The sequence below is a fragment of the Python bivittatus genome, unplaced genomic scaffold (genome assembly GCF_059951505.1).
Source record: "Python bivittatus isolate LINGU-HERP-01145 unplaced genomic scaffold, Pbiv_v1 ctg000680_np1212, whole genome shotgun sequence".
NCBI lineage: Eukaryota > Metazoa > Chordata > Lepidosauria > Squamata > Pythonidae > Python > Python bivittatus.
The window spans coordinates 8,401,664-8,428,520 of NW_028277095.1; the positions used below are offsets into that span (position 1 = coordinate 8,401,664).

At 49.9% G+C, this 26,857-nt stretch overlaps 2 protein-coding genes across 2 annotated transcripts; both read left to right on the forward strand.

Moving 5' to 3' along the window:
- Positions 1-9,416: 9,416 nt before the first annotated feature.
- LOC112543398 (uncharacterized) lies at positions 9,417-13,076 on the forward strand. The gene is made up of 4 exons (XM_088151878.1): positions 9,417-9,534; positions 9,810-9,938; positions 10,232-10,426; positions 11,570-13,076. Exons 2-4 carry the CDS (start codon positions 9,872-9,874, stop codon positions 12,277-12,279), a joined length of 972 nt encoding a protein of 323 aa, XP_088008004.1. The 5' UTR covers positions 9,417-9,534; positions 9,810-9,871; the 3' UTR covers positions 12,280-13,076.
- A 2,537-nt stretch (positions 13,077-15,613) lies between these two features.
- LOC103053066 (uncharacterized) lies at positions 15,614-26,080 on the forward strand. The gene is made up of 5 exons (XM_088151877.1): positions 15,614-15,757; positions 21,430-21,549; positions 21,891-22,110; positions 22,386-22,478; positions 23,836-26,080. The coding sequence occupies exons 2-5, from the start codon at positions 21,496-21,498 to the stop codon at positions 24,474-24,476; spliced, it is 1,008 nt and encodes a 335-aa protein (XP_088008003.1). The 5' UTR covers positions 15,614-15,757; positions 21,430-21,495; the 3' UTR covers positions 24,477-26,080.
- The last annotated feature ends 777 nt before the right edge of the window (positions 26,081-26,857 follow it).

Below are 26,857 nucleotides of genomic sequence, written 5' to 3' on the forward strand. Positions count from 1 at the left end.
CCAATCCCACCCGCCACAAAGCCCTTGGATTCTCAGCTCCTGCACACCAAGACCAGGAAAACAAAGGCTTTTAGAAAAGCAACTAGTCTGACCAAGGCCGGTATCCGGCCAAATGACAAGTCAACAGCCATCAAAGCCTCTCCTTTGCTTCAGGATCCCTCTTCATCTCCCCCATAGGAAAGGGGAACATTTATCCCTTGGGGAAGGCCACCCCAAGACCTGGAGGCCTCAGAACCACTCTCAGAGAAGCAAAGGCCCCTTTGGGAGAAGATGAAGCAAGAGGCACAGAAGGAGAGGGAGGAGACAGACCCCATCAATGTCTTTCAGGGTGCTTGCGTTTCTCACTAACACGATGGACTCGTTGAGGGGAGAATAGGAGATGTGATTAGCAGAGTCTTTGGCATGTGGATGTCTTACTCCTAATCCTCACTCTCCCCCAGTGGGTCATTGAGTGCTGCCTCCCTGGTGACCTTGTGGAGTGGCCTTCATCTTCCTGGGGACTGACGAAAGAGCAGCATGAAAAATGGGGGACAAATTGTGTCTGAGGCCTCCACCTCTGTTGGGGGAAGGATTTGCCATTCTGGCATAAATGCATTCCTCCTCTCCTCTCTCAAACCACCTATCTTCTCTGTCCAAAATGTGAACATCGTTGTCCTCACATGAGTGTCCTTTTTCCTCTAGATAAAGGTAAACTTCTGATTCTGGTCCTGTGTTGCTACTCCTCCTGTGCCGGGCCCTCCTCTTGGCTAAAGGCTGTTTGGCTCCTCCAATGTAGAGCTCTGAACACCCCTCACTGCCCTGGATTGCATCCACCACATTGCTCTTCTTCCTCTTGGTGTCCGATCCTTTGGCCGTACAAGCCTCTGTCTCCGCGTGTTGCTGGCTTTGAAAAGCACCAGTATCTGGTGTTTTCCAAATGTCCGTTTCACCTTCTCTGACACACCAGCCACGTAAGGCATTTCTGCCAGAGTGGACCCCAAAGACTCGGGTAATCGCATCTCCTATTGTCCCTTCAACGAGCCCATCAGGTTCGTGAGAAACGCAGCTGCCCTGGAAGACATTGATGGGGTCCCCCCTAACAACTTTCCAGACTGAAGAAGCTGCTTGGGGAAGCAGCGAAACCTATCAAACCAAAAGTAAAGAAGTCCGGTTGCCATGAATCAGCCTCCAGATAATTCCACCTGGATGAGAGAGAATCTTCATCAGCCAGTTCAAGAGTTATTTCTTGTAGAGATTAAATGTTGTTGTATGCGTCACTGGCATATACTTCAGTTTTCTTTTAAATAAGGATCTGTAAAATATTTTATATTTCTAGTTAATGTTATATTACAATATTTTTTAAAATGCACTGCTTTTTAAAGTTAGTTTTGTTATTGAAATGCCTTCAAACGTGTTAATTAAAAGTGGAAAGATCTCTCAGTTTTGGGGTGAATCATTCACTATAGTACACATCATTTTGGGGGAGACACGAAACAGAAGGCTTAAAAACACAGAAAAGGCCCAGCAGGATCAGGTCGAGGTCCATATTAATCCAGCCTTTGGCTTCTCACCCCAGCCAATCACCTTTGGAAGCTGGAGCTCCATCAACTTTGGCCACTATTTCCCTGCAACTGGTATTTGGAGGCCAGCAGCTTCTGACTCGGAGTCTTCAAGACCATTGTGCCAGAAACAAAAGGAAAAGCAAACAGCCTGTACATGAGTTGTGAAAAAGAAGGGGTGAACTGCTAACAGGCTGTGGTGAGAAGCAGAACTTCTTATCTCCCCTTTTGCATCTGTCTTTCAGAATGAGGAGCTGCACCTCTGGGTAGACAAGGAGAGGGTAAAAGAACACTTAGCTAATTGAAATGAATAATCAATTCCAGCCTGACTACTGAAGGGGCTGGGTAATCCCAGATCTGGAAACTTGACCTTTGAGAGATTTACAGATCTGGTATGATCCAGGACTACAGGAGAGCAAATGCCCTCATCATCAACAACAGGAAGGAGGACGACCTGGGAAGTTATAGCCCTGTCACCTTGATATCCTTACAGGGCAAGGCCTTCAAATAGATTATTCAATAGCATGTTCTGAGCAATGGGAAAGGTTAGCAACAGTGAACAAGAGCGAGCATGGATTGGTCACAACTTGACTTTCTCACCTTTTTTGACAGAGTTAAGGAGCTTAATAAATTGGGGAAAGAACCTAGTACACCCTGAGTTCAGCAAAGCATTCAACAACATAATGCATGAAGTCTTCTGTAAAATGGTGAAATATGGACTATATCAAAGTACTGTTAGGTGGCTTCACAATTAGCTAAATGAGCACACGCAGACAGCACTCGTAAGTGGCTCCACGTCAGCTTGGAAAGCGGTGTCAGATGGAGACTGGGCTCTGCGCCGATGAACATCTTCCTCACGACATAGTTGTTGGGGAGACTTAACAAATCTACAGGTGATGGAAGCTGGAAGCAGTGGATGAACGGAGGCCATTCAAAAGCTCTAGACAGACTTGAGTTGACAAGATTCAGGCAGAATTTAGCAGGCAGGAAAGTAATCTGTGTCAGAAACACGGAGGAGACCTGGCTTTGCAGTAGTCCATGTGGAAGGGATCTGGGTGCCTGGTCATCCACAAACGACAGCCAGGAGCCTGATGCAACTTCAGAAAAGTCTTGGGGTGCGTTAATAGGAGCGCAGAATTCAGATCAGTTACACTTTCTCATCCTTAGCTCCTCCCCTTCAGAAAGGTAATTTCTGCCAAGGCAGAAGATAGGGTTCCAGGATCTAGGCAGGTGGCTTTCTCCATCAGGGTTCCTGCCTGCTGATCTTGCCCCTCTAAGGCCACAAACAGCCCAACACTGAGAGAAATCTTGACGTCCCAAAGGAATGTATGAATCCAGCGACTTTCTCTCATGCCAAACTTTATATTTAATGCTTCTAAGGCTGCAGGCAATCTGTTTTCCCAAGGGAGCAGAAGACTGCAGGAGAGGGTCCTTCCACCTCAGCAGTTGCAAAGCTTTCGGCAGCTCCCCTCACCCAATGATCTCCCTAGCTTGAGGAGGAAGGATATGAGCAGGACAGACGGCAAGGAAGGAGTGTGCCCGTCACCAGGAAACTTTTGGTCTCGGGACTCCTGGAAGCAGACTAGCTTCGCATTCAGAATGCTAGAACTGTCATCGTTATTGCACCTAAGGCTTTCCAGTGATTCTGAACCACGCAAGTCTCCTCTCACATGGATAGCGCATCTAAAGGAGTCCATATTTTCCTTTGGATGCACGGGCACGAACTCTACATGTCCGCTTAGTGAATTTTACAGCTTAAATAAAGGAAGCGAAACAGAGAACGGAGCGAACAGCTTTGGAAAGACAGGCTATCAGTCCACAGAGACACGATCAGCTGCTTTGCCCACGTGAAGCACAAATCTCTGAGCTTGGAGGGGAGGCCCCTTGGAGGGGTTATTTTAATGGATATTTGTCTCCCTTGAGGAAGAAAGCTCTAGAGCTGATCTATAAACAACAGGATTTTGCTTTTCGTGCACGTTTTACACATTTTCTTTACAGCAGCCCTCTGAGTCAATCGGCACGGCCATGACCAGATTATCCACAGTCCCCAAGGGAGCCGCTTGGCCCGAGAGCCTCCAGATTCCCTGTTGTTGTTCAGTCCTGAAGTCGTGTCCGACTCTTCGGGATTCCCTAGCAGGTATAATCACTGACACGGGACTTTCCAACTCGTACTCCACTTCGCCCAGTGGGAACCTTCTAGCAGACGGTCGTTTGCACTGAAGAGGAGCCACGTCCGCCTGAATTCAGGATGCATAAAGTGCGATCGGGATATCTCAAAATAAGACTTCCTTCCTCTAGACATCAAAATGAAGATTCGAAAGCAATCAAACTGACTGATCTCCCACTTAGGGCTTGCTGATCACATCCTCAGCTCCGGATGAGGGCACTTCATGTGCTACGTGCTCCCATGACATCATCCTCACCACCATAATCTACTATGAATATTCCTTTGGCCCCCGCATCACCATCCCCTTGGTTACCATGAGGTCGAGCATAAACAATTTTCCTCGGGTGCCGTTCAGTTATTCACTCCTTACTGGATTCTCATTCAGTTAGGTGTGTGGGATTCGTCTCTCCGTTGATTCAAAAAAACTTATTTTCCTGCCTTTCTTCTTTCGTAGACTTTGTTCCATCATGGCAGGTAGGAAACGGTGCCATTTCCCTATACTGACAAATCCTTAAATTTAAATGATGGTCTTAGACCTTGTTCAAAAACACATGTAAAATGGCCAGAGGCTTTGTGTCATGCGCAAACCTAGAACATCTTCTTGCCACTTTCTCCAGGTTTACGGGTTAGGGTTAAGGTTCATATATTTGACATCTTGCTGTAGGTCATGAGTCTGGAAAGCAAAGCAAACCACACCCAGCTTCCCCTCCAAAGACCCCAGGGGTCACTTGGTGAGGGGAGCAGGATGAGGAGGGGGAGGGCAGGAGCACTGCCCACTCGGTCTCTTCAGCAGTCTCTGGGCTCGTGAGTTTCGCTTCGGCAAGAGAGGGAGAGAAGCATCCTTGTGGAGGTATCTGGGTGGAGCCACCCGTCCGACCCGTTGTGCCCTTGACACCATTATGTTTTTAGCCAAGGAGCATTTTGATGATTCAAGCGTGGACTTTGTTCAATGAGTTAGGAAAGACAGAACAAGAACTGTGAAAAACTCTCATCCACAGAAGTGGGAGAAGGGCAGCATTTGCCTAGTACATGGCCAGGAAGGGAACCACGGATCTGATGGAGATATGGTGGCTTGGGTTGGGCTGGGTTGAATTGGGTTTGCTTTGATCAAGAGTGGGCATCTCTGTACAAGGACCACCAGAAAGGAAAATTGGTAAAGCCGCCGCCTGAAACAGTGATGGCGATACTTTTGGGTTAGCATGTCAAACATCCAGAAAATACCTAACCTGACTCTGCTGCTGCGTGACCCCCCCTCTCCGCCCCACCAAACAAAAGAGCCACAATTGTTAGACATTCATTTATTTTTAAAAAAATACAGTCCATTCATGTGTGGTGCTATGTATTATAGAAAGAAAAAATCCAGTTTCTTTGGGAACTCAGACAGGAAGAATACCTGTTGTCAGGTGTTGGTGAACGCGGGCGTGTCACCCAAAGCATTGTGGCATGTTACCTTTGACACGTGTGTCGTAGGTTCGCCTTACTGGCCTAACATGTATTAAACAAAGTAGAGCTGGCCTGTCCTCTTTCACCAGGTTTGTTCATCCCAGAAATCTGAAATCTGGCTGGCTCATTTTGGCTTAGCCTGCTTGTGAACCCAGCCATGAGAGCCTGTAAACCACAGCTTAAGACCTACACGAATCATGTCATTTGTGCTTTATTTTTTACAAATATGCTTAAACCAACTGTGGCATAGTACAGTGGTGAATGGTGAATCTGGTGAATGGCTCCTCTGACTTGGTTTCAGTTGCTCTAACTGCTCTCCCCTTGGGCTCCCTCTTGGATCATCACATTCTGTTGGAATCCTGGGGGTGCCATGGGGACAACGTAAACAAGGCTCCTGATCTCACATCGATGGCTCCCTCTACTGGAAACTGACTTGACCAAATCCCTCAGTTTTGATCTCTTCAGTGAAAAAAGACTTATTTTGCTTCTGTTTTGAGGATAATGGTTGAGGGAGCTTCAGATACACTTAGGTGTACATAGGAAACCAGCTTTTCCTTCTACCCAAAAGCACTAACCCATTCACACATAGGATTTTTGGCCAGAAGGCCCCAGCGCCAACTTTATGGGATTTGAGGAAAAGCACTAAGGAACCCACGAAGCTCTTAAAGAATCCATGTGAATTTACCCAAATATGGAGCATCTTCAAGGATAAGAAAAGCAGAAAGGAAGTCCACAAAGAGGGAAATGGGTGGGAAATTCATAGAATCACAGTTGGAAGGTCCTCAAGTGCAACCCCAGGATACACTAGACCAGCCCAGATACATGACTGTCACCTCTTTACTACTCTTCGCACTTGTATTTGTAGCTCTGTACTGGGGAGGAATACAATAGCAGAAAGACTTCCCAATAGAAGATGAGAACCAGCTGTTGGAGCTTCCAAAATCTTGCAGAGGTCCTCAGGGTGAAGAATCTGCTAGGACCACATTTGGGGAAGAAGCAAAGTACCCCTACTGGGTTCAGAGAGAAGTTGAGGAAGGAGGGGAGAGCTGGTGGTAATAGTGGTCAATCAATCAATCAATCAATCCATCAACCAATCAATCAATGGTGGTGTCCTGGGGGTTCACCCTTCAGAATAGGAACATTCCAGCAGGAGCCTTGAACGGTGGAGTAAGTACCTGCTCTGAATCTCTACCACTCTCTCCCAGCTTCCAAACAACAATCCCGGTTTTGGGTACATGATTCCTATATGGCATACGGAGATTCTGAATGCACATACTCAAAACCATGTATGTGTGTTAATCTTTCTGATCAACAGGTAAATGGCTAATGGCCTCTCCCCTCTTTCTGTCTGTTTGTTACAGATCACAATCGTAACTCCCGGGCAGCAGAAGACCGAGATCTTCCGCCTCCAAGCTGTCTGATGACAGATCCCTCTACGATAGGAGGAGAGCCTGAAGATGGCTCCGGAACACAGTTACCAGGTCTGAACAAACGTTGTGGGCAGCCTCCTACTTTAAAACTCCCTGCTCAGCAAACCCCAGGCAATGCGAGCAGCCAAAGCTACCTCCCTCCAGGAGCTTCAAACACGCCCAATATTCTAGGAGAAGAACCAGGGTTTCCCCTTTCAGCAGCCCGTGAACCTCCTGAGTCTGCGTGGAAGAGTGAGGATCCCCCCCAGAATTTTTATGCACCACTCCCACCTCAGGACAGAAATCCTCCTGCTACCGGTCCCATGGAGCAGAGATACACAGTCCTTTCTTTCCGTCTTTCATAGTCGAGCAGGGGCAAATGTGGAGGTGGGGGAAGTATGGGAACCTAAGAGTGGTTCACAATTTGTCTCAGCCAACTGGAAGAGATTTGGGGTCCTCCAATCATAGGTTCCATTTTTCCTTTCTTTCAGAGATGGATCTTCAAGCTGAGCGCGAGAAGAAACACTACCCATCTCCTTCTTGCTCAGAACATGAAGGAACCCTGTTACTCACTGACATTGGTGATGGAGACCAGTCCCAGGATCTCCCATGTTTGGCCACTGGCACTCTGAGAATGGCAAGCTCTACTGAGGCTCATGCGGATCCTTCAAGGGGCAAGCTACCACCAATGCCCACATCACGAGGCAAAGGAGAACTTGTTGGCCTCTGCAGGTCTCCTAAGGACCTTAAAAAGGCTAGAGGAGGGCAGCATTCAGACTCCCGGACTGCACGTCATGCTTCCAAACAGCCTGATGAAAAATCTGCACAGACCGGAGCTGATTATACCTTGTTTGTACAAGGAAGACAGATCAAAATGTCAGGAAGAGATCTTGCCCCAGGAAGAAACCACCCGGAAATGGAACAGAAGAACACGAAGGGCAACGTGTCCTCCGAGACTCGGGGAAAAGAGCAGCTTCTCCAAAAGAGAGACGAGCCTTGGAAAAGGATCCGTGCCACGGCAGCAGCGGATGCCTCCAGAACCAAAAGCATCCCTTGCCTTCTGGAACCTCTTCCAACCCTTACTCAGGCAAAGATGCGTCGGGAAGTTCTCACCATCCCTGAGGACACAAAGGCCTTCCTTCCTGAACTTCCACTGCAAGGGCCAAGCAAACTGCATGGAGACCAGACTTCCAGACATCTAAAGATGGGCCAAGACTCTTCGGTGTTAGAGAAGATTCAGTCGAAAACACAATATAAAGAGAAAGCCAGGATGAACGTGAGCCTATCTGGGACGAAGAGCAAAAAGCACTACCCCAAAACAGGAGCAGGAGAAGCACCGAAGCCAGTCCCCAGGACCAACCTGGCTTTTCAAATGATGGAGTCTGTACAAGGGTTGTACCCACTGGGGAAGAGCAAAATTTCATCTAGGGCAATAAAGAATGTCAGTCCAGTTCCATCAGACAATGCTTTGTCCGAGCCACCAGCACACCATTTGTCCAAACTAACTTCCTACCCCATGCCTAAGCCTCAAGACCAACAGCCGCCTAGGCCAGCTTCACGTCTTCCTCGACGGAAACTGCCAGTAATTTTGGTCCCTACTCAACAGCTGACTTTAGATCTGCCACATCGAGACCCAAAGCCAGCATGGAAGCAGGCTCCCCTTGCTCCAATCCCACCCGCCACAAAGCCCTTGGATTCGCAGCTCCTGCACACCAAGACCAGGAAATAAAAGGCCATCAGAAAATATTCCCTTCCTGGCCATGTACTAGGCAAGTGCTGCCCTTCTCCCACTTCTGTGGATAAGAGCTTTTAACAGTTTTTGTACTGTCTTTCCTAACTCATTGAACAAACTCCATGTCCGAATCATCAGCGTGCTGCCAAGGGCACAACGGGTCGGACGGGTGGCTCCACCCAGATACCTCCACAAGGATGCTTCTCTCCCTCTCTTGCCAAAGCGAAACTCACGAGCCCACAGACTGCTGAAGAGACCGAGTGGGCAGTTCTCCTGCCCTCCCACTCCTCATCCTGCTCCCCTCACCAAGTGACCCCTGGGGTCTTTGGGGGAGAAGCTGGGTGTGGTTTGCTTTGCTTTCCAAATTCATGACCTACAGCAAGATCTCAAATATATGAACCTTAACCCTAACCCATAAACCTGGAGAAAGTGGCAAGCACGTTTTCTAGGTTTGCGCATGACACAAAGCCTCTGGTCATTTTACATGTGTTTTTGAACAAGCTCTAAGACCGTCATTTACAAACCGGAGTGGGCGTCCACACATTCAGCCCAAAGCAAAGCGCTCCCTTCTCTCTTAGAGAGACACCTGAACCAGATCACTTGATCGGTCACGCAAGCCCTAAGTGCGAGATCACTCAGTTTGATTGCTTTCCAAACTTCATTTTGATGTCTAGAGGAAGGAAATCTTCTTTTGAGATTTCCTGATCGCACTTTATCCATCCTGAATTCAGGCGGACGTGGCTCCTCTTCAGTGCAAACGACCGTCTGCTAGAAGGTTCCCACTGGGAGAAGTGGAGTACGAGTTGGAAAGTCCCGTGTCAGTGATTATACTTGCTAGGGAATCCCGAAGAGTCGGACACGACTTCAGGACTGAACAACAACAGGGAATCTCGAGGCTCTCGGGCCAAGCGGCTCCCTTGGGGACTGTGGATAATCTGGTCATGGCCGTGCCGATTGACTCAGAGGGCTGCTGTAAAGAAAATGTGTAAAACGTGCACGAAAAGCAAAATCCTGTTGTTTATACAGCAGTTCTAGGGCTTTCTTCCTCAGGGGAGGCAAATATCCATTAAAATAACCCCTCCAAGGGGCCTCCCCTCCAAGCGCATCGCTTCTGCAAAGGCCCATCGCCCACCAGCCAAGTGGTTTTGTGCCGCAAAGAGGCGGAACCTCACATCTCTCAGACCTCAGTTCCAGCAGGACCAGCAAGACCCAGCAGTGGGGACGCCTCACCTGCAGACCCCAAAGGTGTGTGCTGGTCATTCTTTCACTTTGGGTTTCTCTTAACATAAAGCTTCAAAATATTACGTTTTGCCATTTCTGGGGCAAATGCTTGCTTGATTCATTATAATAAGGACAGCCTTTCTCAGACTGGATAGGACCATGCATTATTTATTCTGATTGCTGATTTTTATCACGCTGGCTGCCTTTATAAAGCACCGAGTGCTGATTTTATTTTAATAATGATTTTTCTCTCCCTCTCCCTCTCTCCCTCCCTCTCTCTCTCTTCTCTACCTCTATAGTGTACTCCAGGAAACTTAGTCCTACAGGACTTCAGTGCAATGCTAGCAGGGGCTCTTCTGGGATGTCTCCACCAATAACCCGAAGAGGCTTTGGTGGGCCACAGCCTGTCACTTGGCACGGATGCCCAGGTGGGTTGGAGGGAGGGAGCTGGCGCACATATGGAGTAGTGTCAGGCAGCAGTCCAACCCGTGCTCCTGCCTCTGTGCCAACCAGCCAAGAAAACCCATCTGGAAATGATGCTGCACAGACCTCCCTGAAGTGACATCGCCATCCTCTTCTGCCTTTTCAGTAATTTCCATGGGACTGTGCAGGAGAACTTCCAAGGCACTCAGGTCGCTTGCTGCCTCCACCACGGCAGCGCTCACTTGAAGTAGAAGAGTCCCTCTGTCTCACTCGGTTCCTCTCTGTCTGACTCTTTCAGAGGTCGGAGCCCCCGATGGGGAACAACACCTTTCCCGGCCTGACCATCTTCACGGAGCACCTGCTCAGCCCAGAAGCGAGCATTACCCGAGGCCCCTCCATCACTATGTGAGGACACCTGAGGTCCCCTGCGCTCCTGCTTCATCCTTAGCATCTGTTTATCAGAACATGCCTCAAATCCTTCCTGGCGTGCAAGGTGAGTGCTGAGCAGACTTGCTTCCAGGAATTACCCACAGACCTGACCTGCTTCAGGCAGCAAACCCACCTTTCCTACCATCAGTTTGCTCCTGCTCCCTGCTCAAGGCAGCAGGAAGGACCCACGTGCTAGTCAAGCGCTTCTGGGGTCCTTCCAGGCTGAGAGAGCCTCAAACTGAGGACCAGTCTCTGCTCCAAGAGGCATCAAAGCAAGCCCATGGCAACTAGTGTGGGCTGAATGGTGAGTGCCAAAGTCTTGCAGATGGGGAAATTGTCCACCTGCCAAGGGAGGATCCCTTGCAAGATGCCTGAAGGTGCACAGTCTCATCACGCTCTTCCAAAATGCGTGAAATTTTGCTGTGGGCTGTAGAGGATGCAATGCATTGAGACGAATCCCCCATAAATACTCGACATCCATCCAGACCCAAGTCAGAAAAACTAGTTGATATACCTAGTTACGACACATAAAACCTAAAACTAATCTTAAAGCAAACTTCTTAAAAATCTTACATCTTAACGCAGAAGGTGAGTGATTAAGAAGCTGCCTTCCAGCGTGGTTCCCGGTATTTGAGGAGGGAACCTGGGGAACCACTCACCCATTTTCAGTCTGCCAGATGAGTCCAGCCTGACTGGGCGTACCTGATCAGTTGCTGACTGAGGTTCACTGGCACGCAGCAGTCGACCTCAAGGGAGGGAAGGGAGCCATGCTGTCCTGTACCATGGCAATTGGATTACTCCCAGAGATGATGAGACCACATCTCTGAACATTTGCGAGAGGTTGGTGGAAGAAGCACCTCTTCATCCTGATGATCCCCCGGATGTTCTCCAAAGTAATCTCTGCTTCATTCCTGCCAGTCCTTACTGGCCTCGTGTTCCCCCCTTGGGCCAGTTCTGCAAAGTTTTCCAAGCTTGTAGGTTGCAGATTGCCTGTTCTGACGCTGTGAACCGAGAAGGAAGTTGCTACGGGCAGAAAAGGTCTGCAGAGGCTGCACACAGTCCTTTCTTCCCTTTTTTCATAGTCGAGCAGGGGCAAATGTGGAGGTGGGAGAGGTATGGGAACCTAAGAGTGGTTCCCATTTTGTCTCAGCCAACTGGAAGAGATTTGGGGTCCTCCAATCATAGGTCCCGTTTTTGTTTCTTTCAGAGATGGATGTTCAAGCTGAGCTCAAGAAGAAACACTACCCATCTCCTTCTTGCTCAGAACATGAAGGAACCCTGTTAATGGGTTATATCGGTGATTTCCAGGTGCAACAACAGCTCCTGACGGAGTTGGTCGATGTCCTGACAACCGAAGGCATCGTGTTCGAAGAAAGCCCTTCTCTATTCTCCCTTCCGGACAATGCTGCGGGAACTGCCTTACCCCGGCGTGATGGAGACCAGTCCCAGGATCTCCCACGTTTGGCCACTGGCACTCTGGGAATGGCAAGCTCTACTGAGGCTCATGCGGATCCTTCAAGGGGCAAGCTACCACCAATGCCCACATCACGAGGCAAAGGAGAGCTTGTTGGTCTCTACAGGTCTCCTAAGGACCTTTCAAAGGTTAGAGGAGGCCAGCATTCAGACTCCTTGACTGCACGTCATGCTACCAAACAGCCTGATGAAACGTCTGTGCAGACCAGAGCTGATTATAGCTTGTTTGTACAAGGAACGAAGGTCAAAATACTGTATCAGGAAGAGTCGTTTGGGGCAACAACTCACCAGGAAAAGAAGCAGGATGCAGCCGCTCTGAAAACCTGGGGAGACAAGAAGAAATCCGACAGCGGTCAGAGCAAACATAAGGGTGAGGGGAAGCTGAAGAACTTTGAGGAGTCACCTCGGAAAAGTCAGGAATGCAGCCACCCTGGAAGACATTGATGGGGCCCCCCAACCAACTTGCCAGACTGAAGAAGCTGCTTGGGCAAGCAGCAAAACATTTCAAAGCAAAGGAAAAGAAATCCAGTTGCCAGGACTCAACCTCTTCAATTTGCATTAAGCTCCCTGCCCAGAATCTTCCAGAGGGAAAGACTGAAGTGGCCTATCGCCAAGGAGAGCCAACGTTTGGGTGACCAAACTGGAAAGAGATATCCATTTCTCTCTCTCGCTCCAAAAAGACTTTAATTCTCCTCGCTGAGGTCCAGCGGGCTGCCTCCTCCCTCTCCCCTTCGTATGGGGGAGATGAAGAGGGATCCTGAAGCAAAGGAGAGGCTTTGATGGCTGTTGACGTTTCATTTGGCCGGATACCGGCCTCGGTCAGACTGGGTGCTTCTCTAAAAGCCTTTGTTTTCCTGGTCTTGGTGTGCAGGAGCTGAGAATCCAACAGCTTTGTGGCGGGTGGGATTGGAGCAAGGGGCGCCTGCTTGCACACTGGCGTTGGGTCTCGATCTGGCAGATCTAAACTCAGCTGTTGAGTAGGGACAGAAATTACTGGCAGTTTCTGTCGAGGAAGACGTGAAGCTGGCTTAGGCGGCTGTTGGTCTTGAGGCTTAGGCGTGGGGTACAAAGTTAGTCTGGACAAATGGTGTGATGTCGGCTTCGGCCCATCATGAATCAGCCTCCAGCTAATTCCACCTGGATGACAGAGAATCTTCATCAGCAAATTCAAGAGTTATTTCTTGTAGAGATTAATTGTTGTATGCGTCGCTTTCATATCCTTCAGTTTTCTTTTAAATAAGGATCTGTAAAATATTTTATATTTCTAGTTAATGTTATATTACAGTATTTTTTTAAAATGCACTATTTTTTAAAGTTAGTTTTGTTATTGAAATGCCTTCAAACGTGTTAATTAAAAGTGGAAAAATCTCTACGTTTTGGGGTGATTCATTCACTATAGTACACATCATTTTGGGGGAGACACGAAACAGAAGGCTTAAAAACACAGAAAAGGCCCAGCAGGATCAGGCCGAGGTCCATATTAATCCAGCCTTTGGCTTCTCACCCCAACCAAACGCCTTTGCAAGCTGGAGCTCCACCAACTTTGGCCACTATTTCCCTGCAACTGGTATTTGGAGGCCAGCAGCTTCTGACTCGGAGTCTTCAAGACCATTGTGCCAGAAACAAAAGGAAACGCAAAGAGCCTGTACATGAGTTGTGAAAAAGAAGGGGTGAACTGCTAACAGGCAGTGGTGAGAAGCAGGACTTCTTATCTCCCCTTTTGCATCTGTCTTTCAGAAGGAGGAGCTGCACCTCTGGGTAGACAAGGAGAGGGTAAAAGAACACTTAGCTAATTGAAATGAATAATCAATTCCAGCCTGACTACTGAAGGAGCTGGCTAATCCCAGATCTGGAAACTTGACCTTTGAGAAATTTACAGATCTGGTATGATCCAGGACTACAGGAGAGCAAATGCCCTCATCATCAACAACAGGAAGGAGGACGACCTGGGAAGTTATAGCCCTGTCACCTTGATATCCTTACAGGGCAAGGCCTTCAAGCAGATTATTCAATAGCATGTTCTGAGCAATGGGAAAGGTTAGCAACAGTGAACAAGAGCGAGCATGGATTGGTCACAAGTCATGCCAACTTGACTTTGTCATCTTTTTTGACAGAGTTAAGGAGCTTAATAAATTGGGGAAAGAACCTAGTACACCCTGAGTTCAGCAAAGCATTCAACAACATAATGCATGAAGTCTTCCGTAAAATGGTGAAATATGGACTATATCAAAGTACTGTTAGGTGGCTTCACAATTAGCTAAATGAGCACACGCAGACAGCACTCGTAAGTGGTTCCACGTCAGCTTGGAAAGCGGTGTCAGATGGAGACTGGGCTCTGCGCCGATGAACATCTTTCTCACGACATAGTTGTTGGGGGGACTTAACAAATCTACAGGTGATGGAAGCTGGAAGCGGTGGATGAAGGGAGGCCATTCAAAAAGCTCTAGACAGACTTGAGTTGACATGATTCAGGCGGAATTTAGCAGGCAGGAAAGTAATCTGTGTCAGAAACACGGAGGAGACCTGGCTTTGCAGTAGTCCATGTGAAAGGGATCTGGGTGCCTGGTCATCCACAAACGACAGCCAGGAGCCTGATGCAACTTCAGAAAAGTCTTGGGGTGAGTTAATAGGAGCGCAGAATTCAGATCAGTTACACTTTCTCATCCTTAGCTCCTCCCCTTCAGAAAGGTAATTTCTGCCAAGGCAGAAGATAGGGTTCCAGGATCTAGGCAGTTGCCTGTCTCCATCAGGGTTCCTGCCTGCTGATCTTGCCCCTCTAAGGCCACAAACAGCCCAACAGTGAGAGAAATCTCGAAGTCCCAAAGGAATGTATGAATCCAGCAACTTTCTCTCATGCCAAACTTTATATTTAACGCTTCTAAGGCTGCAGGCAATCTGTTTTCCCAAGGGAGCAGAAGACTGCAGGAGAGGGTCCTTCCACCTCAGGAGTTGCAAAGCTTTCTGCAGCTCCCCTCACCCCAAAGATCTCCCTAGCTGGAGGAGGAAGGATAAGAGCAGGACAGACGGTAAGGAAGGAGTGTGCCCGTCACCAGGAACCTTTTGGTCTCGGGACTCCTGGAAGCAGACTAGCTTCGCATTCAGAATGCTAGAACTGTCCGGTGATTCTGAACCAGGCAAGTCTCCTCTCACATGGATAGGGCAGCTGAGGCTGGCTGCGGTATAGGTAGGAGAGTTTACTCCTGCCCTTTTTTTGGGTTTGCATGTAAGCAAAGCAAAGATGAGTCTGAAGAAGCAGTGGAAATACCATCCCTGCATCTGACAGCTCCGGCATCTGGTAACCAATTAAGTTTCCATATTTTCCTTTGGATGCACGGGCACGAACTCTACATGTCCGCTTAGTGAATTTTACAGCTTAAATAAAGGAAGCGAAACAGAGAACGGAGCGAACAGCTTTGGAAAGACAGGCTATCAGTCCACAGAGACACGATCAGCTGCTTTGCCCACGTGAAGCACAAATCTCTGAGCTTGGAGGGGAGGCCACTTGGAGGGTTATTTTAGCGGATAATTTAAAAAGAAATGATTAAAAAAAAACTTCAAGACGGCGGCAGGGATCAGACGCCTAGTGCGTCGCTCCCAGCCAGAACCACCATAAACCAGGTTTTGAGCATAGCAGGAGGGGAGTTGGGGGCTTGGGGCCCTCGCGTGAAGATGGGGCGAATGAGGGGAACCCCGCGTTACCTCCGTCACGGCGGCGGGGGCGGGGCCCGGCTGGGCAGGCGGCGCTGGGACCCGGGGGGGCGGCGGGGGAGCGCGCTGGCGGAGATGCCGCGCCTGCGCCGTCCGAGCCGAGAGTCGGCGGAGCTGCAGCCGAGTTCGACGCCCCTGGTCCGGGGCCCGCGGGGGCCGTGCGGCCTGGGGGTCCGGCCCCCGCGGGCCAGGGCTCGCCCACGCTAGAGGAGAGGTGGGGGCGCTGCGGCTGCGGGGCGCGCGGCCCTCCCCTCCGGCCCGCGAGGGACGGCGCGGGGCGGCTGGCGAGCGGGCCCCGCTGGCGCCGGAGCAGCGGCTGCAGGGCCCGCGGCCCGTCTCCGCCCCTGCCGCCGCTTCCCCGCCGGGCTGGGACCGCGGGCGGGATCCGGGTTGCGAAGGAGCCGGAGGGCCGCCGTTCCAGGGTAGGCGTCCCGGCGTTACGCCCGTCGGCAGGCCCGCCGGTCCCGGGCTCTGGGCTCCCGCCGCCGTCGCGGAGCGCCCGCTCGGCCGGCCGGTCCGTCGGTCACGGGGCGCCCCATCTGCGTGCGCTGCCGAGGCCCGGGGCGGCCCTTCGGAGCCGCCCAGCCGGGTAGGGTTTGCACCAGCCGCGACCGGGGCAGGGGAGGGCCGTGGCGGGGTTGCCCGGGGCTCTCCGCGGGCCTTCGGGGCTCCGCTGCGCAAGCGGCCGGACGTGAGTGAGGCCCGCCCCGGCGGTCGGCGCGCGGGGTCAGCCGGGAGCCTTGCTTCTGTGCAGCCCCCTGGCGTGGCGCCCTCCTGCCGGGCTGCTGGGGGCCGTCTCGGGGTGGCGGTGGGGCTCCCGGGCTTACGGCCTTGGGGGACTGTAATCTGGCCCGGGCGTTCGTGGCTACCGCGGCGGCCGTGCGCCTATCCCAGGTCATCCGTGGCCGGGTCGGGACAGCGGTCACGCTCCAGACGTGGGTTTCCTGTCGAGGCAGTGGCAGCGGGATCCGGTGGGGGATCCGATACGATCCCCCTGTCGTGGCCGGACACTCCCTGGTGGCCGGGAGAGTCTCCCGCGCTGCCCCCCGCGGGGAGGCGGGGCCTATTCGGACGGTCCCCCCCCCGCCCGCGACCGAGGGACCCGCACGGGTTCCAAAGGGAGCTGGCCGTTCTTCCTGAGGCTCGCTGCAGGGTCCGGCGGAGGGCCTGGCCGCAGCCTGCAATAAGGAGGCGGCCGGGCCCTGGACAGGACCGCGCCTGGGCGGCCTCTCTCGGCCCATCGCCCCCGGCGCTCCCCGTGGTTCACGGAGGGGTTAAGGGAGCAGAAAAGGGCCTGGAGGCGTCTTGAGCGCCGCTGGCAGAGAACTGAAGACAGTCCTACCGAACAAAACATACCGGCAAAACCTCATTATTTCTCCGCTCTTATTGCATCCTCAGAGTGTCGCCCGGCAGCCCTGTTTAGGGTCACTAGTTCCTCCTGGGTAGGGAGGGCTTGGAGGACCATTTACAGGACCGCGCAGAGGAATTTGCTGAACACCTGAGGGATAAAATCGCTCAGATCCATTCTCAGTTGGAGGCCAAGCGTGTGGCAGGTCCAGTGGAGTTGCCCGGGGAACGTTCTTACCCAGTTATCTGGGAGCGGTTTGATCCTGTTGGCCCTGAGGAAATGGATGGGGTCCTCGGGACTGTTAGTGCAGCTGTCTGTATTTTAGATCCTTGTCCCTCCTGGTTAGTTAAAGCCACCAAGGAGGTGACCTTAGGGTGGATACTGGCGGTGGTCAGTTCATCCTTGCAGGAGGGGGTGTTCCCAAAGCCTTTCAAGGAGACTTTGGTCCGCCCCCCTCCTCAAGAAACCATCACTAGATCCCACTCTTCTGGACAATTTTCATCCCGTCTCCCACCTTCCCTTTCTAGGAAAGGTGGTGGAAAAGGTGGTCGCGTGGCAGCTTCAGAGGATCCTGGAGGAAACAGACTATCTGGACCCCTAGGGTTCAGGCCCGGTTTTGGGACAGAAACAGCATTGGTAGCACTGTTGGATGATCTCTGGCGAGAGCGGGATGGGGGTAGTGCATCCATCCTTGCTCTTCTTCACCTCTCAGTGGCTTTCAGTACCATCAACCATGGTATCCTTTTGGGTTGGCTGCAGGAGTTGGGGCTGGGTGGCACAGTGTTGTGCTGGTTCAGCTCCTATCTCCAAGGCCAAACCCAGTCGGTGTTGATAGGGAGCGAGAGGTCCAACTCACGGCCCCTACTCTGTGGGGTGCCCCAGGCTTCAGTGCTTTCACCACTCCTATTTAACATCTACATGAAACCGCTGGATGAGATCATCCAGCACCATGGGATGAGGTATCTATCAGTATACCCAATTATACACCTCCATCCTGGGTGACCTAAGAGTTGCTGTGACTACCCTCTCACAGTGCCTGGAGGCTGTAGGGACCTGGATGGAGACCAACAGGCTTCAACTGAACCCTGGTAAGAAGGAGTGGCTGTGGGTACAGGGAGCCTCAAGATCTAGGAGTTTATCATTTTTGGTTCTTGATGGGGTCGCATTACCCCAGACGGACCCAGTACGCAATCTGGGGGTCCTGGACTCATGACTCCTGTTTAAAGAGCAGGTGGCAGTCGTGGCTAGGAGGGCCTTTGCGCAACTTAGTGTGGGGCGGCAGTTACGCCCCTTCCTCGATTAGGAGGCCCTCCACACGATCACTCATGCCCTGGTCACCTCCCAGTTGGATTACTGTAACGCGCTCTACATGGGGTTACCCTTGAAGAGTATCCGGAAGCTACAGCTGGTGCAGAATACGGTGGTGTGGACAGTTCTGAATGTCCCTAGGAGGGCACATATAACACTGCTGTTACGCGAGCTGCGTTGGTTGCCAGTTTGCTTCCAGGTCCAATTCAAGGTGTTGGTCACCACCTTTAAAGCCCTTCATGGCACAGGGCCAGGTTATCTGAGGAGCCATCTCGCCCCGATTACTCCAGCCCGCCCTAATCAGTCCAGCAGAAGGGGCATTTTGCAAACCTCACCAGTCAAGGAATTTTGATTGCTGGGGTCTAGGCAGAGGGCCTTTTCTGCTGTGGCCCCCGCCCTATGGAACAATCTGCCTCCTGAGGTCCGGTGTGCCCCCTCCCTCATGGCCTTCAGGAAAGCGGTGAAATCCTGGCTATGCCAGAAGGCCTGGGGGCCAGATGGGGGCTCGCCCAGTGGAGGCGGCTTCTGGGGTGATTGACCTTGCCCCCCTCCCCCATCATCTTGAATGTTTTTAGTATTTATGTACAGGGTTTTGTGTCAATATTTGATTTTTAAGGGATTAATTTATTTTAACTATTTATGGGGCATTTTTAATTGTTGATGGGGTTTCTGATTTTAACTATGAGCTGCCCAGAATCACCCATTGGGGGTGATCAGCATCATACAAGTCTAATGAATAAATAAATAAAATTTTCTCCCTTCAGGAAGAAAGTCATGGCACTGATCTATGAAGAAAAGGATTTTGCTTTTAGTGTACATTTTACACATTTTCTTTACAGCAGCCCTCTAAGTCACGGCCATGACCAGATTATCCACAGTCCCCAAGGGAGCCGCTTGGCCCGAGAGCCTCCAGATTCCCTGTTGTTGTTCAGTCCTGAAGTCGTGTCCGACTCTTCGGGATTCCCTAGCAGGTATAATCACTGACACGGGACTTTCCAATTTGTACACCACTTCCCCCAGTGGGAACCTTCTAGCAGACGGTAGTTTGCACTGAAGAGGAGCCACGTCTGCCTGAATTCAGGATTCATAAAGTACAAACGGGAAATCTCAAAATGAGACTTCCTTCCTCTAGACATCAAAATGAAGTTTGGAAAGCAATCAAACTGAGTGATCTCCCACTTAGGGCTTGCTGATCACATCCTCAACTCCGGATGAGGGCACTTGATGTACTACGTGCTCCCATGACATCATCCTCACCACCATAATCTACTTTGAGTATTGGCCCCAGCATCACAATCCCTTGGTTACCGTGGGGTCAAGCATAAACCATTTTCCTCTGGGGCAACTTGGTTATTCACTCCTTACTGGATGCTCATTCAGTTAGGGGTGTGGGAGTCGTCTCTCCATTTTTTCAAAAACCAACTTATTTTCTTGCCTTTCTTCTTTCGTATACTTCTTTTCATCATGGCAGGTAGGAATTGGTGCCATTTTCACAGACTGACAAATCCTTAATTCTCCCAGGAGGCTCTCGGAAATTAGATCAGGTTATGAATGCATAGTTGGGGGCCCAAAGTTTTTGGTTAAGGAAGAAAGACACAAAGAAATATGGAAACCTGGAGAAAAAAGGAGAATAAGAACTACAAAGGACAAAAGAGACAATGGGGTTTGCGTGACCGATCAAATGATCTGGTTCAGGTATCTCTCTAAGACAGAAGGGAGCGCTTTGCTTTGGGCTGAATGTGTGGACACCCACTCCGGTTTGTAAATGACGGTCTAGAACCTAGAAAACATGCTTGCCACTTTCTCCAGGTTTATGGGTTAGGGTTAAGGTTCATATATTTGACATCTTGCTGTAGGTCATGAATTTGGAAAGCAAAGCAAACCACACCCAGCTTCTCCCCCAAAGACCCCAGGGGTCACTTGGTGAGGGGAGCAGGATGAGGAGGGGGAGGGCAGGAGCACTGCCCACTTGGTCTCTTCAGCAGTCTGTGGGCTTGTGAATTTCGCTTCAGCAAGAAAGGGAGAGAAGCTTCCTTATGGAGGTATCGGGGTAGAGCCACCCGCCCGACCCGTTGTGCCCTTGACAGCCATGGCAGCACGCTGATGATTCAGACGTGGATTTTGTTCAATTTGTTAGGAAACACAGTAGAAAAACTGTTAAAAACTCTTATCCACAGAAGTGGGAGAAGAGCAGCATTTGCCTAGTACGTGGCAGGAAGGGAACCTTGGATCTGATGGACATATGGTGGTTTGCTTGGGTTCATTTGAATTCGGTTTGCTTTGATCAAGAGTGAGCATCTCTGTACAAGGACAACCAGAAAGGAAAATTGGTAAAGCTCCTGCCTAAAAAGTGATGGCGAAACCTTTGGGTCAGCATGTCAAACATTCAGAAAATACCTAACTCTGACTCTGCTGCTGTGTGAGCACCCCCCCCCCGCCCCACCAAACAAAAGAGCAACCATTCTTTACAAATTCATTTATTTTTTAAAAAATACATTCTAATTGTGTGGTATTATGTATTATATAAAGGAACACACATGTTGAAGCTCTTAAACAATCCATGTGAATCAGCAATTTAACCAAATATCCAGCATCTTCAAGCATAAGAAAAGTAGAAAGGAAGTTCACAAAGGGAAATGGGTAGGAAATTCATAGAATCATAGTTGGAAGGTCGTCAGGTCCAACCCCAGGATTCACTAGACCAGCCCTGATACATGACTGTCGCCTCTTTACTGCTCTTTACACTTTCAATAGCTCTGTACTGGGAAGGAATACAATAGCAGAAAGACTTCAGATAGAAGATGAGAACCAGCTGTTGGAGCTTCCAAAATCTTGCAGAGGTCCTCAGGGTGAAGAATCTGCTAGGACCACATTTGGGGAAGAAGCAAAGTGCCCCTACTGGGTTCAGAGAGAAGTTGAGGAAGGATGGGGAGTGCTGGTGGTAATAGTGGTCAATCAATCAATCAATCAATGGTGGTGTCCTGGAGGTTCACCCTTCAGAATAGGAACATTCCAGCAGGAGCCTTGAATGGTGGAGTAAGTATCTGCTCTGAATCTCTACCACTCTCTCCCAGCTTCCAAACAACAATCCCGGTTTTGGGTACAGGATTCTTATACGGTATACAGAGATTCTGAATGCACATGCTCAAAACCGTCTGTGTGTGTTAATCTTTCTGATCAACAGGTAAATGGCTAATGGCCTTGGCCCTCTTTCTGTCCGTATGTTACAGATCAGAATCGTAACTCCTGGGCAGCAGAAGATCAAGATCTTCCTCCTCCAAGCTGTCCGACGACAGATGCCTCTACAACAGGAGGAGAGCCTGAAGATGGCTCCGGAACAGAGTCACCAGGTCTGAACAAACTTTCTGGGCAGCCTCCTATTTTAAATCTCCCTGCTCAGCAAACCCCAGGCAATGCGAGCAGCCAAAGCTACCTCCCTCCAGGAGCTTCATACACACCCAATATCCTAGGAGAAGAACCAGGGCTTCCCCTTTCAGCAGTCCGTGAACCTCCTGAGTCTGCGTGGAAGAGTGAGGATCCCCCCCAGAATTTTTATGCACCACTCCCACCTCCCGACAGAAATCCTGCGACCGGTCCCATGGAGCGTCCCCACCTCCGATATTTGCCCTGCCTTCAGCTGCCACAGAAGCAGCCACAAGAACGCAGAGCCAACCGGCCCACCTCTCTGCAGGATAAGAGCTCCCTGTACAACCATGGAACCCTGGGCCTCATCCCTTCAGGAGAGAGAAATCCAACTCCCCGGCCGGGCAGGTCTGCCCCTGTGTTGCCATCACCAACCAGCCAAGTGGTTTTGGGCCTCAAAGAGGTGGAACCTCACATCTCTCAGACCTCAGTTCCAGCAGGACCAGCAAGACCCAGCAGTGGGGACGCCTCACCTGCAGACCCCAAAGGTGTGTGCTGGTCATTCTTTCACTTTGGGTTTCTCTTAACATAAAGCTTCAAAATATTACGTTTTGCCATTTCTGGGGCAAATGCTTGCTTGATTCATTATAATAAGGACAGACTTTCTCAGACTGGATAGGACCATGCATTATTTATTCTGATTGCTGATTTTTATCACGCTGGCTGCCTTTATAAAGCACCGAGTGCTGATTTTATTTTAATAATGATTTTTCTCTCCCTCTCCCTCTCTCCCTCCCTCTCTCTCTCTTCTCTACCTCTATAGTGTACTCCAGGAAACTTAGTCCTACAGGACTTCAGTGCAATGCTAGCAGGGGCTCTTCTGGGATGTCTCCACCAATAACCCGAAGAGGCTTTGGTGGGCCACAGCCTGTCACTTGGCAAGGATGCCCAGGGTGGGTTGGAGGGAGGGAGCTGGTGTATATATGGAGTAGTGTCAGGCAGCAGTCCAAACCGTGCTCCTGCCTCTGTGCCAACCAGCCAAGAAAACAGATTTGGAAATTTGTGCTCCTTCTTCATCCTTAGCATCTGTTTATCAGAACATGCCTCAAATCCTTCCTGGCATGCAAGGTGAGTGCTGAGCAGACTTGCTTCCAGGAATTACCCACAGACCTGACCTGCTTCAGGCAGCAAACCCACCTTTCCTACCATCAGTTTGCTCCTGCTCCCTGCTCAAGGCAGCAGGAAGGACCCACGTGCTAGTCAAGCGCTTCTGGGGTCCTTCCAGGCTGAGAGAGCCTCAAACTGAGGACCAGTCTCTGCTCCAAGAGGCATCAAAGCAAGCCCATGGCAACTAGTGTGGGCTGAATGGTGAGTGCCAAAGTCTTGCAGATGGGGAAATTGTCCACCTGCCAAGGGAGGATCCCTTGCAAGATGCCTGAAGGTGCACAGTCTCATCACGCTCTTCCAAGATGCGTGAAATTTTGCTGTGGGCTGTAGAGGATGCAATGCATTGAGACGAATCCCCCATAAATAATCGACATCCATCCAGACCCAAGTCAGAAAAACTAGTTAATATACATAGTTACGACACACAAAACCTAAAACTAATCTTAAAGCAAACATCTTAAAAATTTTACATCTTAACGGAGAAGGTGAGTGATTAAGAAGCTGCCTTCCAGCGTGGTTCCTGGTATTTGAGGAGGGAACCTGGGGAACCACTCGCCCATTTTCAGTCTGCCAGGTGAGTCCAGCCTGACTGGGCATACCTGATCAGTTGCTGACTGAGGTTCACTGGCACACAGCAGTCGGCCTCAAGGGAGGGAAGGGAGCCATGCTGTCCTGTACCATGGCAATTGGATTACTCCCAGAGATGATGAGACCACATCTCTGAACATTTGTGAGAGGTTGGTGGAAGAAGCACCTCTTCATCCTGATGATCCCCCCGGATGTTCTCCAAAGTAATCTCTGCTTCATTCCTGCCAGTCCTTACTGGCCTCGTGTTCCCCCCTTGGGCCAGTTCTGCAAAGTTTTCCAAGCTTGTAGGTTGCAGATTGCCTGTTATGATGCTATGAACCAAGAAGGAAGTTGCTACTTGGAGAAAAGGTCTTCAGAGGCTGCACACAGTCCTTTGTTTCCTTCTTTCATAGTCGAGCAGGGGCAAATGTGGAGGTGAGAGAAGTATGGGGACCTAAGAGTAGTTCACATTTTGTCTCAGCCAACTAGAAGAAATTTGGGGTCCTCCAGTCATAGGTTCCATTTTTCCTTTCTTTCAGAGATGGATGTTCAAGCTGAGCCCGAGAAGAAACATTACCCATCTCCTTCTTGCTCAGAAAATGAAGGAACTCTGTTACTGGCTTACATCGATGAATTTCACGTGCAACAAGAGGTCCTGATTGAGTTGGTCGATATGCAGACAGCAGAAGGCATTGTGTTCCAACAAAGCCCTTCTAAATTCTTCTTTCCGGACAATGCTGCGGGAGCTGGCTTATCCCGGCGTGATGGAGACCAGTCCCAGGATCTCCCACGTTTGGCCACTGGCACTCTGGGAATTGCAAGCTCTACTGAGGCTGATGTGGATCCTTTAAGGAGCAAGCTACCACCAATGCCCACATCACGAGGCAAAGGAGAGCTTGTTGGTCTCTGCAGGTCTCATAAGGACCTTAAAAACGTTACAAGAGGCCAGCATTCAGACTCCTTGACTGCACGTCCTGCTACCAAACAGCCTGATGAAACATCTGCGGAGACCAGACCTGATTATAGCTTGTTTGTACTAGGAACGAAGGTCAAAATGTCAGGAAGAGTTGTTGCCCCAGGAAGAAATCACCAGGAAAAGAAGCAGGATGCAGCCACTATGAAAACCTCGGGAGACAAGAAATCCCACAATCGTGAAAGGAACAGGGTGAGAAGAAGCTGAAGAACTTTGAGGAGGCACCTGGGGAAATACCTAAAAGAAAGATTGCCAGGCCTGGGTCCCCCCCCATCTTTAGGTAAAAGCTCCAGGATCAGCGTGATGACAGGGCACAGCGGTCAAGCCACCCATATTCTGTCTTCAGATTCAACAGTGGACCCTACATTATCTAAGGTGAAAGGGAAAAGGAAAACAGCTTTAGCTGAACAAGAGCCTTCACCCAAAATGTCCCAAATAACCTTGGAGATACCTATATGCAAACCACCTCATCTGCACAGGGAAAGAAACAGCTTGGAATCTGAGGACAGGCAGATGAGTCGAAAGAAGGAGCAGAAGAACACTAAGGGCACCGTGTCCTCCGAGACTCGGGGAAAAGAGCAGCTTCTCCAAAAGAGAGATGAGCCCTGGAAAAGAATCCGTGCAACGGCAGCAGCAGATGCCTCCAGAACCAAAAGCATCCCTTGCCTTCTGGAACCTCTTCCAACTCTTACTCAGGCAAAGATGCATTGGGAAGTTCTCACCATCCCTGAGGACACAAAGGCCTTCCTTCCTGAACTTCCACTGCAAGGGCCAAGCAAACTGCATGGAGACCAGACTTCCAGACATCTAAAGATGGGCCAAGACTCTTCGGTGTTAGGGAAGATTCAGTCGAAAACACTATATAAAGAGAAAGCCAGGATGAACGTGAGCCTATCTGGGATGAAGAGCAAAAAGCGCTACCCCAAAACAGAAGCAGAAGAAGCACCGAAGCCAGTCCCGAGGACCAACTTGGCTTTTCAAATGATGGAGTCTGTACAAGTGTTGTATTCGCTGGGGAAGAGCAACATTTCATCTAGGGCAATAAAGAAAGTCAGTTCAGTTCCATCAGACAATGCTTTGTCCGAGCCACCAGCACACCATTTGTCCAAACTAACTTCCTACCCCATGCCTAAGCCTCAAGACCAACAGCCGCCTAAGCCAGCTTCACGTCTTCCTCGACAGAAACTGCCAGTAATTTCTGTCCCTACTCAACAGCTGACTTTAGATCTGCCAGATCAAGACCCAAAGCCAGCGTGGAAGCAGTCGCCCCTTGCTCCAATCCCACCCGCCACAAAGCCATTGGATTCTCAGCTCCTGCACACCAAGACCAGGAAAACAAAGGCTTTTAGAAAAGCAACCAGTCTGGCCTAGGCCGGTATCCAGCCAAATGAAAAGTCAACAGCCATCAAAGCCTCTCCTTTGCTTCAGGATCCCTCTTCATCTCCCCCATATAAAGGGGCAACATTATCCCTTGGAGAACGCCACCTCAAGACCTGGAGGCCTCAGAACCACTCTCAGAGAAGCAAAGGCCCCTTCGGGAGAAGATGAAGCAAGAAGCACAGATGGAAAGAGAGCAGGCAGCCCGCTGGACCTCAGCAAGGAGAATTAAAGCCTTTTTGGAGCGGGAGAGAGAAACTCTTTACAGTTTGGTCACCCAAAGTTTGGGTGTTCTTGGCAATAGACCACTTCAGTCTTTCCCTCTGGAAGATTCTGGGCAGGGAGCTTAATGCAAATTCAAGAGTTATTTGTTGTAGAGTTTTTGTATATATTGCTTGTATACAGTTTTCTTTTAAATAAGTATTTGTAAAATATTTTATATTTCCAGTTAATTTTATTTTACAGTATTTTTAATGGACTATTTTTTAAAGTTAGTTTTTTTATGCCTTCATTAAATGCCTTCAATACCCCAAAACAGAAGCCACTGTTAATTAAAAGTGGAAACATCTCTCTGTTTTGGGGTGATTCATTTACTATAGTAGACATCATTTGGGGGGAGACACAAAACAGAAGGCTTAAAAACATAGAAAAGGCCCAGCGGGATCAGGTCGAGGTCCATATTAATCCAGCCTTTGGCTTCTCACCCCAACCAAACGCCTTTGCAAGCTGGAGCTCCATCAACTTTGGCCACTATTTCCCTGCAACTGGTATTTGGAGGCCAGCAGCTTCTGACTTGGAGTCTTCAAGACCATTGTGCCAGAAACAAAAGGAAAAGCAAACAGCCTGTACATGAGTTGTGAAAAAGAAGGGGTGAACTGCTAACAGGCTGTGGTGAGAAGCAGAACTTCTTATCTCCCCTTTTGCATCTGTCTTTCAGAAGGAGGAGCTGCAGCTCTGGGTAGACAAGGAGAGGGTAAAAGAACACTTAGCTAATTGAAATGAATAATCAATTCCAGCCTAACTACTGAAGGAACTGGGTAATCCCAGATCTGGAAGCTTAATCTTTGAGAAATTTAAAGATCTGGTATGATCCAGGACTAAAGAAGAACAAATGTCCTCATCTTCAACAACAGGAAGGAGGAGGACCTGGGAAGTTTTAGCCCTGTCACCTTGATATCCTTACAGGGCAAGGCCTTCAAGCAGATTATTCA